Source organism: Silene latifolia, chromosome 3 (genome assembly GCF_048544455.1).
Source record: "Silene latifolia isolate original U9 population chromosome 3, ASM4854445v1, whole genome shotgun sequence".
NCBI classification, from domain to species: Eukaryota; Viridiplantae; Streptophyta; class Magnoliopsida; order Caryophyllales; family Caryophyllaceae; genus Silene; species Silene latifolia.
The window spans coordinates 130,630,697-130,643,797 of record NC_133528.1 but is presented as its reverse complement, the minus strand read 5'-3'; the positions used below and the strand labels follow the sequence as shown (position 1 = coordinate 130,643,797).

At 37.3% G+C, this 13,101-nt stretch overlaps 1 protein-coding gene across 2 annotated transcripts; it reads right to left on the bottom strand.

Moving 5' to 3' along the window:
- Nucleotides 1-1,874: 1,874 nt before the first annotated feature.
- LOC141648037 (heat shock 70 kDa protein 15-like) lies at nucleotides 1,875-8,868 on the bottom strand. 2 transcript variants are annotated; one of them, XM_074456450.1, is made up of 10 exons: nucleotides 8,662-8,868; nucleotides 6,088-7,289; nucleotides 5,555-5,782; nucleotides 5,372-5,467; nucleotides 5,010-5,225; nucleotides 4,009-4,203; nucleotides 3,739-3,885; nucleotides 3,148-3,297; nucleotides 2,923-3,053; nucleotides 1,875-2,302 (listed from the first exon to the last, which is right to left on the bottom strand). In XM_074456450.1, exons 2-10 carry the CDS (start codon nucleotides 7,255-7,257, stop codon nucleotides 2,101-2,103), a joined length of 2,535 nt encoding a protein of 844 aa, XP_074312551.1. In that variant the 5' UTR covers nucleotides 7,258-7,289; nucleotides 8,662-8,868; the 3' UTR covers nucleotides 1,875-2,100. The 2 variants fall into 2 exon arrangements, with proteins under 2 accessions (XP_074312551.1, XP_074312552.1); XM_074456451.1 differs by having other exon boundaries at nucleotides 8,623-8,738.
- Nucleotides 8,869-13,101: the final 4,233 nt, after the last annotated feature.

The window sequence follows — 13,101 nt, the reverse complement described above, 5'->3', positions numbered from 1 at the left end:
GCCTTAAAAAGAACAGAAAGCCATTACACACCCAAGACTGGAGGTTCAAATTATCCCCGATTGAGCCCGAATCCCCGAACACTTCCATTTCCAAACTCTACTAGCAAATGAACAATCACGGAAAAGATGATCGGGCGTTTTTCCGTATCTTGTGAGTCACAAAGCACACAAGTAAAGGGGCCATCAAAACCCCTCTTTAAGAAACCCTCCCCACGGGCAACGAATCGGTGAGAATTTTCCAAATAAGAATGATCCACTTTTTCGGCCCGGAAGGTTCCAAAGGATTTTCTCAAAAACACCCATACACGCACGCAGTGAACTCTTGAAAGGTCCTTCGGGGTAGCTGAAGTAGTCCAAGTGTTTTTTAGTGCAATGTGATAGCCAGTCTTAACTGAATAATTTCCAGACGGCGAAGCCGACCAGAAAAAATTATCACTCCCTTCAGAGCATCGAATCGGGATAGCAAGAATGTCTTTCGCAGAGGTTTCATCAAAAAACATTGACACGAATCTAAGGTCCCAACAGCTATTGTTACAAATAAGATGTTTGATTCTCAAGTTACTCAAATTAGGGGAATCGGTAAGAAGCCTTAAGCATAGAGGTTTCGGCACCATTCCATTAACCCATTTAGTATTCCAAACACTGAGATCAGAGTGTGGAGAGATGTTCCAAGCTAAGAGAGGTTTAATGAGTTGAAGGCCCCAAACAATACCTTTCCATCCCCACGAAGAATTACTCTTGCCATCATTAAAGAGCAGATCGCCATCACGCCATCTTAGGCCATATTTAGCCCCAATAGACTTACTAAGAATAGAATCTGGGTGGGTGATCATTCTCCATCCAATCTTAGCTAAGAGAGCTTGGTTGAACTCTTTCATACGTCTAATACCTGGACTCAAAGATTCCCTTTAGGTTGGCTTAGGAAAAGCCTACTACACCAACTAATAGAAGGAGATTTCTTGTGACCCGCCCACCAAAAATGTGACAAGATAGCATCCAATCTTTTTGTCACACTTATCGGTATTTTGAATACCGATAGAAAGTAAACAGAAAGGGAAGACAAGACAGAAGAAATCAAAGTCAATCTACCCGCCGGCGATAGAAGAACACAATTCCATGAGGATAATCGTTTCCTAACCTTGTCAATGATAAACTCAAAAATTTCTCTTTTGCTTTTGTTACACCCAGAGAGGCCCACATCAGTAGGAATACCCAAGTAGGAACCCATGTTCGTGCCACACGGTATATTGAAGGTTTTCAAACATTTTCGAGCAAAGGAAAGACTAGAGCACGAGCTTAAAGTACCGATACACATTTCATTTGTGCAATTCATTCCAAATTCATATTCGAGTTGTGGAATGCAATCTGGCCGCGGTCTCAGCCAACCTCATCGGCCAGCCATCCAAACTGGTCAATTTTGCCAACATGATGCTTGATTCGACAAGAGGTATGATATTAACTTTATTATTTTTGGTCCATACGTGAATAGAAGAGAAAAGTCGGAACAAATGCCCAAAAACTACTCGAGGGTGCTAAAACAAAAAGGGAAAAGTAAACAAAAAAAAATGAGAACAGTTCTTGATTTCCCTTGTTCTTAGTTCTGCCTTGGGTTGTCTACTACACTCTACAGTTTACACACCTTGGCTTTCAACCAGTAGTACTGCCTAGTGCCTTCAGCGTTCATTGGTTTATTCGGAGCCTTATAATGAATGCTTGTTAAACAAAAGGAGCCAGGGAAAAAAAATAAAAATCCCTCGAATGAGCGAGAAAAGTAGCCCGATTTGATTTCCAGCAACAAATTGCTGAAATTTTCATAAACACACATTAACAATATATTAGATGCCTAATAATCATGACCTCCACTAAAGAGCGCCTAAAAACAACCACCATACTATATATCAAACTTAACATGCTTCAAGGAAAATAAGATTACAAATCCTCCACAGCATTTCGGGTGTAAAAAAAACACCTAATCCAAAATCCCTCCGTAATCATAAGTGTCATTGGACTCCATAATAGAACACAAAGAAGAGAATTTTAGACATGGAGACCAATGCTAACCACAGAGGGTCACCTAAAACTAAACAGTCGAGCAGCTTATTAAGCTGAGCCTGGAGCTGGCTCGGGCTTCTCAGTGTCCATAGGCTCAGGGTTCGGCTCTTCGTTGGTCTCACTTGCACTAGGGTTCGCATTGCTGTCACCCCCAGGAGACTGCGGCTCACTTCCTTGCGGTTGTTGTGGCTCTGGTGTTGCCGGCTTTGGTGGAGCTGGCTTAGGTTTTGTCATTATTGGTCTACACAACCTGTTAGTGAATAAATTTAACTGTCACACCTGAATTATTAGGGTCATTTTAGGATGCATCGGAAACAAACATACCTTCGGTATGTTACTGACACATCCTAAAATGATGGCTAAACAATTTGATATGGAATTGCTGAAAAGGGGTGATTTTGGATGTACCGTAACAAAAATGGGGGTAAGTATTTTTCTCTCAAAAAAAAATGAGATAAGTATGACATTGTAACAATCTCCTAATTTAAGCAAAGGTAGAAGTTAGAACAAACCAAAAAGGAAAAAATGCAATAAAAGTAGCCGACCAATGGTTTGCTGCATGTTCCATTTTGGTCTGTCCCAACTCCCAACCAATAGTTACTACTTCTTGTAGACATGATTTGTTGGTAAAGAATGAGTGTAGAGTTGCCAAAAGCCAAAAACCGATCCACAAACAAACGTGTGCTATTGGCAGGGACATACATTGCATAACATAATCCAACAACACAATTACAATTTACAAGCCAAAATTAAAGTATATGTTCATAAGCACGAGTTATTGTGAAATGAAGTACTAGAAGGATTGGTGATCAAATTTTAAAGCAAAAACTTGAATCACAAAAGATTTGAGGGAAATGACATGATAAATACCTGGTAACCTCATCTGCTTTCTTCATTATATCAGCTGACCTCAAAAGAGGAGTTGCGTATTTGGGGAGTGCATCCTGCTGTTGCTGCTTTTCTCTTAGCCACGCCTCTGCATCTCCACAAGCATTTAAGACCTACCCATAGGCACATCACAGAAACAATGTCAAATGACTGAATACACAAGTCGTATATGACGGAATAACTAAATATAAATATACACAGTGCTACCTTTTGTTTTTCTGGAAGCTCAATATGATCAAATTTTGGATCAGCTGAAATTGCTGCTTCCCGGAAACTATTGACACAATTAACAAGTTGTTGGGCGACACCTCCCCGCTCCATATGCTCCTTGTAACGTTCCTCAATAGGATCACCTTTCTGCAATTCAATATTTATAGGGGGAGCTTTGCTTATTATCAAAAGCAAAAAAAAATTGTGTATGTAACATAGTCTTTCTCATTCACCCCAATGAGAGTGTACGGAGAGAGAGCAAAAAAACATAAGAGATTATCAAGCATCTGAAACGTAATAGGGTACGCAACTTATATTTTCTCCCACCCCTTATTACTTAATTAATTGTTTTTATACGGAAAACCAGAAATTGATGAAAAGAAGAGACAAGGGCAAATATTAGGGAAGAAAGAGGATATGCTAGTACTCACAAAGGTACGTAAGAGCACTACAGTGGGACAACTCGAAATGAAAAGGAAAAAGAAAATAGTGGAGCAGAGGGAATGTGGGAAGGATGTATGCATACAACCAAGTCATCTAGGGTTGTATTTTTAACTGTCTAGCACAAGACTCATTTGAGCTACTCACCTTTTTCAGATCATCAAGCTTTGCAATGTAAACACTCTTGGTCTCATCTTCTCCATCCTCATACAACCAGTCTTCTACCTCCTGGAGTGTAGCAATGAATTCATCCTTCTCTGAAGGAGTGACAAACTCAAAATATTTGTCATTAAGCTGGACCAAGACAAAACAGACGGATAGAATAACAAATTAGTTGGTAACAGTGACAAAGAACTCGAGCTGCATGTTCCACGAGGCCATGACATTCCAAAAGGTAAAGAGCATAGTATCACGTACCTTGTTTCTCATGTCGTACACATAAGCTTCCACAGCGTTCTTCCGATCCTTAGTTTCCTCCATGACACGATCTTGTAAGGCCATTTCAAATTCCTTCTCAACTGCGTTCTGTACCTCACCTCTAGACAGTCCGCCATAAACCTCCTCGGACACAGGTACACTGGTTTTCTTCACTTTTTTCTTTGAGGCATCAGCCTGTAAAACAAAATACAACAATGAGGTTGACTGACGAAAAAAATTCACACTACAAAAATCAATGCCACATGGGATACTGCTACCATGCTACAATTAGCATGAATGATCCACTACAAACACATCTCATCAGCCAAGAAAAGAACTAATTCCATTTGCCATAGAAGGAACTTTGGCAGACTAAAAAACCATACATTCAGATGGCAGAATTCTATCCAAACCTAATAGCGCCATCATTAAAGAGACAATGCATTCCGGCTTCAGTGATGGCATAAAGATACGCTAGCTGGATTTATAGTTTCCAGGCAGCCATTATGCTATTTCCAGTTATATAGCACCCATAGAAAACATACATTACAGAGGTGTCCATCAATGTTTCAAAATATTGCAGGTATTGGAACAGCATTTCCGCACCTAATTTTTTAGGTGGAAAAGATAAAAGAAGTATGTGTTTTTTACATACAATTAGGTGATAATAAAGAAAATTTAAACTACAAACATGCCTTATACTAAACGATATTTGCATCTGGTAAATGCCTTTGAACTACCTACCGCATTTCAAGGTATTTAGTTCCATATCCCGACCCAAAGACTTTGCAACATTAAATGCATCTGTGAAGGATACAATTTATACCAGGGCTTAAGATGCACGAGAAAACACCGCAACACTTGCTACTTTGCCAGCACAAGTCACCAATACCAATGTGGCACTCGAGAGATAAAATTCCCCACAATTATTTTCACTATACTAAAAAGGTCAGCACTCGAACGACATGAGCAAACAATAGAAACCCAACATAAGAGCACACCTTGACATTTGTGTCCATTTGCACTGGCCTTTCTTCAGCCTCTGGCACAGAGACCCCAGCAGACTCAGGCATGCCATTTTCTGAGGCAGGGGTTTCACCCTTAGCATCTTGCATTGTAACATCAGTTTCAGGAAGGAGATCTGCATTGGGAACATCCGTGTCCATCGTAGCAGCCTCTTTCACTAAAGGAACATCAATGTCTTCTTCTTCCAAGAGCTGGGAATGAAAATAGGAAAGCTGAGTAAGCTTTTAAAAAATAGAGGACAGACTCACACATGCACAGTCTGACATGCCCACAGGAAATAAAAAAGGAGAGGAAAAACAAACTGATTGCTTAATCACCACTAGAGCAGTAAACTCACCGTAGCTGACTCGACCGACACGATTCCATGCAAATTTAGTCTTACTCTGACTTTAATTTTTGCACGATCACCTTTAGCAGATTGGAATGGACCGATCTACTCATTCAAGAAAAAGACATAGATGTTAGAAAAACAAATCAAGCAAGCCATATGAGATCTGGGAAACTTAGAAATAATACTAACCGTATAGGAACTGATCTGGGCTGGGGCCTGCAACTCACTAACATCAGCATAATGCAAATTGACAACCAATGTGCCTGATCTCATAATTGTTACCGCCTTCAAGCTAGGTATAGGGGTTCCTTTGGGAATAACTACAGTGCTCTGCTCCCCCTCAGTCGCTCCATTTTGTCCCTCGGTAGCAACACCTTTCCATGACATGGAGATAGGGAATGGGAAGCTTTCATTAACCTGCACACAAAACAACCCATATTTTAGTCATTAAGATTTTCCACTCAATAAACCAGCGTTGTAATTTGTAAGAGTATGAAAATGCACAACTGCTGAAGCCGTATCAATATTACACACTGTCCCCTCAGGGCATCTGATATATTACTATTACACAGAAGTTAGGTTTAATACTGAGGGTTGGAGATACTGCAAACTCAGACACCTGAAACTCATTGTAATACAAGGTATAGGCACTAGAGACAGAGAGTCTAATATAATCAGTGGAAAATAAAAAGTAGATTCGAACAAATGACCAGCTCAATCACCTGAAACTCTTTGACTCTGAACGTGGGGCTAAGGATTGCACACTCCAAAGCACAACCCTTTGCAACACACTCACTGGCATTCATTGTGCGCCGCGGCTCCTTCCCGAAAAAGTCGGTCATAATTTTTATGATGGCTGGAACCCTTGAACCTGAGCCAACCACCTCGACAGCATGGATTTCTTCATTAGTAAGGCCAGCTTCTGTTAGAGCCTTTTCCAAAGGTTTCTTCACTCGCTCCAAAATAGGGATACTGATTTGTTCAAATTCCTCCCTGTTAATGATTCCTCTGACATCCTTCTCTTCCATTAAGCACTCAATGTTCAATGGAGCCACAGGATTGGCACTAAGTACCTTTTTAAGCTTCTCACAGGCCGCCCTAAGCCTAAGGCAAGCCCTTGCATTCTGATACACATCAATTTTATACTCCTCCTTGAACTTGGCAGCAAAGTGCTCAAATAGCACCTCATCGAAGTCTCGTCCGCCAACAGATCGGTCAAACGAATGAGCCAGGATCTTAAGTTGACCTTTTTTGAAGGCAGCGATGCACACTTGCAAACATGAATGTCCAACGTCAACAAATGCAATGTTTATGGGCTCATTTTCAGGCAAATCTGTCTTGTATATACCATAGGCCAATGCAGTAGCTGTTGTTTCATGGATAAGGCGCAGAGGATGTAGACCAGCAATTGTTGCCGCATCTAGGATAGCTCTTCTCTGAAGATCGGTGAAATATACTGGAACTCCAATGCAACAGTCCACAACTGCAGCATTCAAATTTTTCTCTGCTATTCCCTTCAAATTTGAGAACAACATACCCAATACCTGTGTCGGGGTGAACGTCTTGGTTTCCCCAAGGTACCTTGCATGGATCAAGGGAAACCCATCAGACCCCTCTGTCACTGTAAATGGGACTGATTTAAGATCCCTTTGCAGCTCGGGATCGGAAAATTTCCGACCAATTAGTCTTTTTATCTGAGAAATGGTGTTTTTCGGGTTCATCAATGCAGAAGCAGCTCCAGCTGTTCCAACAAACCGCTGTTTCTCACCGAAGGAAACAATAGCAGGAGTCTCCCGCTTGGACTCGTCGTTGAGGACGACATCAATACCCCTCTGCCTTGCAACGGCAACGACGCAGCTTTCGTTACCAAAATCAAACCCGACCACGCTCATATTCAAGTACAGAGCTGATTAATCTGAATAAACTGAAAAACAAAAGCATACGATTAGAGGACTAGTCCAAGTAGAACACAGCATCTTTGATAAGCACAGAACACAGCTAAAAAGAGCTGAAAGTTATTTAACCAACCTATGAAGCTTGTAAGTTACGGAGAGCTATAAACTTAACCACAAAAACAACATTGTCAATTGGGCTACTCAAAGTTTAGAACAACCCCCTTTAATCACTGTGACTAATGGTTTTGGAGCATGCACATACAATGAACTTAACAAATCTCGGGAAAACGGAACCCACAGAAATAAAGGGAACAGCCAAGACCAGAATAATGACCGGCCCGCAAGCAACAGTCACCCCCGTTCATTCCCACGCTGCAATGGTGGGGTACGTGTAGAGTTTAAATAATGTAACACACCCACCTCCACTGAAGTCTTGGTTCAAAAGTTCAAGCTAATATGTAAGGAAACTACAAAAAGTTATATGGACTCAGCATTCCTCCTCAGTTTCCCAATGTCGACAAAAGATAAATAAGAATCAACGACCTTTGAGAAGGCGGAGGCAATTACCTCTAAAGCTGCTACCTAAAAAAAACATAGATATCACTCGAAAATCACAAAGCCACATTTACAAAACTAAATGTGTGCAATCAAACTTTCTAGAATATTAAAATCTATAAATCCCTATTCAACAAAAACTTAGTACAAGTTATTGCTACAGCATCAATGAATCAATAAAATGACCAAACTGATCACAATAATCATCAAATCGATATATTTATCTTTCAGCTACACACTTCAATCGAAACTCAAATAAAACCAACGGCATAACCACAATGTCTCAAGGGCTTCAACAAATAGCGAGCTTTTACGTTAGTGAGTCTACTGACACATGAAGAAAATTGCAACGCGGCTACTTCCAATAATGAATAAATTAGTGAGCCATTTCACTTTATTCAATCGTACAATATACTCCCTCTGTCCCGATCATTTGTATACCATTTCCATTTCTGGGTGTCTTCGTCATTTGTTTAGCTTTCTATATTTGGCATGCTTCTAATAGCTTATTTGATCATCCAATTTCAATATTGTCCACATGTCATCCAATAAGACTACCCGCCCCTCCCATCCAATAAGGTTATTTGTGACAAAAGCAAAGGCAAATAAATGACCGGGCGCGGAGGGAGTAACATTGATAAACTAACACTAAAACAATTTTATAATATTCATCAAAACCCTAATAGCAAATCTCCACAAAAGTGCACTTAAACAGTAATTAATTAAGACGAGTAAACATCAAGATGGATCTACTAAGACTAGGAAAAACATGGAAACAACAAAGAGGAAGAATGTAAACAAACGTACAGTGGAAGATGAAAATTAGGGTTTACGCATAAAACGCACCGTACAGGGAGAGATCTAAGGAGAGAGCCAAACAAAGAGGTGGTGGTACGTTCCCTTGAGTTTGAAGAGGTTTCTGGAAGGATCCTAAAGACTAGAGAGTTTTTATATAGACGCCAAAAATAATTCAATTCCACATCGCATGTATTTCTTTTCCGTTCATTCAACTCTACATTGCACCTTTTCTTATTTGGTTGTACTTTTATTACTATAATACTATAATTTCACTACTAAGACCCACTTTTAAACACAAATTACCCCAAATCTTAACACTTTCTATTTACTTGTTTTACTTTTAATACTATAATATAGTTTTTTTAATATTTGTGCATAAAGTATATATGCAAAGTGGAGTTGAATGGAGGGAGTAATAGGTTGTTTAAAAATCTTATTATTATATGATTGTTTTTTTTCAAACACCATCTTTTAAAAGAAAAAACGTTTGTCAAATATAATTTTTAATAATTTTTTATGGTCAAACACGACATTTTGTCCAAAGTTTGAGCACTTATAATAGGGTGACTTTCAGTCGATATTTGAAATAACAAACGAGGTCGGCTTGAGGTGTTCTTGAACTCGTTGGAAATGTGAGAGTACAAGCTTTCCAGATGTTGTAAACACGGTGGTCCAAGGAGGCCTTATGTGGAGTAGATTGGTGTGTAAAGTAAGGCTGGTCACATGGCATTGATGTAAGTCAAAGTAGAATTTTTTCGTGGGTCAATTCATTCCCATTGAACCACCACTTGCAACCAACGACCACCACAAACAACACAACTACAACATACCCTGCACTCCTCTCAACCTACATACCAAATGTCAGACCAAACAAAACATCATAACCCTATTAAAAGACCCACGAAAACCCCTCTAACAACCCACTGTAAACCCACACTTCTAACCCTTTCTCTAACCAGCCTTACTTTACGTACCAATCAACCCCACATAAGACCACCTTTGGCCACCGTGTTGACAACTCCTGAAAAGCCTATATTCTCACCTTTCCAACGAGTACAAGAACACCTCAAACCGACCTCGTTTGATATCTCAAATATAGATTGAAAGTCATCTCATTGCAAACGGTCAGGAAGTTGTCAGAATCCGGCCAAAAAGTCATGTTTGACAAAAAAAATAATTATTAAGAGCATCCGCAAAGGAGGGAAATAAGCTCCCCTTTTGCCTTCTCTTTCCTCAAATGAGCAACCTCATTGTTGCACTAACCTCCCCATTTTTTGGGGTTCCACTGTTTTTAGGGAAGGTCCCCAACAAAAAAGTAAGGCAATTTTTGTTACTTTTGGGGAGCTTCCCAAATTTATGTGTGTGAATTGGGGAACCTCATTGTTGCATTGATGTAGTTATGAAATGGGGAGGGTAAATGGAAAAGTTAGTGGAAAATGAGGTGGACGAATAAAAAAGGAAAGAGAAATTATGGGGAGCCTCACCTTTGCGGATGCTCTAAAGGTTATTTTTGACAAACTTTTTTTTTTAAAGTAGTGTTTCGAAAAAAAAAATTTTTAAAGATTGTGTTTGACAAAAACTCTTATTATAACTAGTATAGATCCTGCGCAATGTGCGGTATATATATATATATATATATATATAGAGAGGAGTTCAAATGAGTCCACCTAAAATGGTGAGTCCTCTAAGTCCTAATCCTAGCCATTGATCAACTAAGATGGATAGTTGAGATTTTAAAATTTTAAGATGAAAACTTTAATGTTTTATAAATGAAACTTTAATTTATGTGTGTAACTTTAATTCTTTATAATTATAACTTTAATGTTTAAGATTATTTTATAAATAAAAATTTAAATTTGTGTTATAAAATTTTATTTTAAATATATAAAATTGATTTTTGACTATAACTTTAGTATTTTACGAGTGAAACTTTAATGCTAAAAATTGAAACTTTAATTTTTTTAAACAATTTTTAATATAAAAATTTGAATTTATTTAATTTTACTGATTTTTAAATATAACTTCAATGTTTTACGAGTGAAACTTTAATGCTCAAAATTGAAACTTTAATTTTTTTAAACAATTTTTAATATAAAAAATTTGAATTTATTTAATTTTACTGATTTTTAAATATAACTTCAATGTTTTACGAGTGAAACTTTAATGCTCAAAATTGAAACTTTAATTTTTTTAAACAATTTTTAATATAAAAATTTGAATTTATTTAATTTTACTGATTTTTAAATATAACTTTAATATTTTACGAGTGAAACTTTAATGCTAAAAATTGAAACTTTAATTTTTTTTTTCCAATTTCTAATATAAAAATTTGAATTTATTTAATTTTATTATTTTATAATTGTAACTTTAATGTTTTACGATTATAACTTTAGTCATAATTTTTGAAACTTTAATGTAGTTTAAGTCTTTGGCGAGTATAATTAGTACATATCAGAGCGTAACTTTTGTCCATCTAAGCGTAACTTTAGTCCACATATGCGTAACTTTAATCCATGCCGGTGAAACTTTATAGTAATAACCACCTACAACCACCACCCTCACCTCCTCCAAATCACACGACCCAATACCACGACACCACCACGACCACCGCGTCTGACCACCAGCCATCACCACGTCAGACCACCAATTTGAGAGAAAAAAAAAGTACGACATCACCACCATTCCCGGCCCCATAAATGTTCCACCACCAACAACAACCACAACATCACCAGCCCGACGTCCTTAACTCCGATCTAAAAACAAAAAAAAAAAAAAAAAAAAAAAAAAAAAAAAGAGAAAGGAGAAGGGAGAGCGCAGTAGAACGGCATACGCTACAACACAACTACCACCAACCACCGCCTACTACGACACCATTAAACCACAACCAGCAGATTGTTTTTTTTTTTTTAAAAAAAAAAAAAAAAAAAAAGAAAACAAAGCAGCGACGCAGATGCGATGGACAGGAGGGAGGCGGCAAAGGGAGAGCAGGGTGGCGGCAGTTCTGAGGAAACGGAGGACGGGGGTGTTATGGTGGCCGTTGTTGTCGGAGGAAACGGAGGACAAATGCGGTGGATAGGAGGGCGGCGGCAAAGGGAGAGCAGGGTGGCTGTTGTTGTCGTCGGAAACGGGGGTGTTGTGGTGGCTGCAGTGGTGGTTGGGTAGTGTTTAGGGTTGGTTGGTGAGTGAGGCATGAGAGAGACGGAGAGAGAAAGGGAGGAAGAGAGAGAAGTGGGAGGTTGTAAAATGAATGGAATTAGGGTTTGGTGGGTTTTATATAGCCTCTTTATTTTTAGAATTAATCTTAACCATTGATTTTGTTTTAATCTAATGGTTTAGATTAGGACTCATTGGACTTACCTATACTAAGGGACTCACTTGATCCCATATATATATATATAAAGTATTTATTTTTTAGGATGTTATTTATAATAGAAAAACTAATTAAAGAGAATTGAGTGAAGTTATAAAATTAATAATTTACTGATAAATAACAATTATAAAGTAATATCATCATTTCTATAGAGTAACTAATAATTTTAATCTCAATATTTAAGAATAACTAAACATGTAAGGGTCAGTTTGTAGGTAGAATAATTAGAGCTGTAAAACGCTTCAACCTGGAAAGGCCACGTGTCATGTGCAGATAAATTTGTCCACGTCTCAATTTCATGGTTCATTGTCGCAATTTTTCAATTATTACATACTACTTCCTATAATCCTATCTTAACTAGATTAATTAATTAATAATTAATTAGTTTAGATCGTATGCATGGTATGCTATCAATACTATATATTAAATCCAGAAATCAAGGGACTTTAATGTAATTAAAGAAAATTATGCAAATTAATTATACTATATAGTTTTAAATCACTAGCACCGTGTGACGGACCCGATTCAGGGATCTCAGTGCAAATATTATATAGTTTGGGTTAAATTAAATTATATAGAAGCTTGGTAGTTTCCTTAACATTTGTAAGAGACTAAAACATGGTCAATTTCCCTAAAATAAAATAACTAATTAAGATGATCAATTTCCTTAAAATAAAATAATTAATTAAGATGGTCAATTTCAAGGAGACTAAAAGAAAGAAGATGTTTGGTAATTTTCCTAAATATTTATAGAAGACTAGAAGATGGACAATTTCCTTAAAATAAAATAATTAATTAGTATAAACATGCACACTCATGGTATTAATTATTATCATCGTAAATATATATTAAATTTAAAATCTATGTAATTTTATTAAACTTTATAGTTTATTAGATGTATAGAGATGTTAATTATTTAACATACAAAAATATAATATAAGTAGGTTATAAATAATTCAAATTAGATTCCATAATATATAATATTGCATAATTCTTTTGATTTGATTTAATGCATATATGTAATATATTTATATAAATATATAATCCTCTTAAAATTGCATGCCTAAGTAGTAAAAGTAATTTCGTCAGTAAAGAAAAGAATTGTAGTAACATTGAAT

What these genes read in the sequence shown, in the direction of transcription:
- LOC141648037 (XM_074456450.1), bottom strand. Translation starts at nt 7,257, where the DNA reads ATGAGCGTGGTCGGGTTTGATTTTGGTAACGAAAGCTGCGTCGTTGCC. An exon ending in AGCTTGATGATCTGAAAAAG is followed by an intron (nt 3,298 to 3,738) that starts GTGAGTAGCTCA and finishes ATTGAATTGCAG; the next exon opens with AAAGGTGATCCTATTGAGGA. An exon ending in AAAGCAGATGAGGTTACCAG is followed by an intron (nt 2,303 to 2,922) that starts GTATTTATCATG and finishes ATTCACTAACAG; the next exon opens with GTTGTGTAGACCAATAATGA.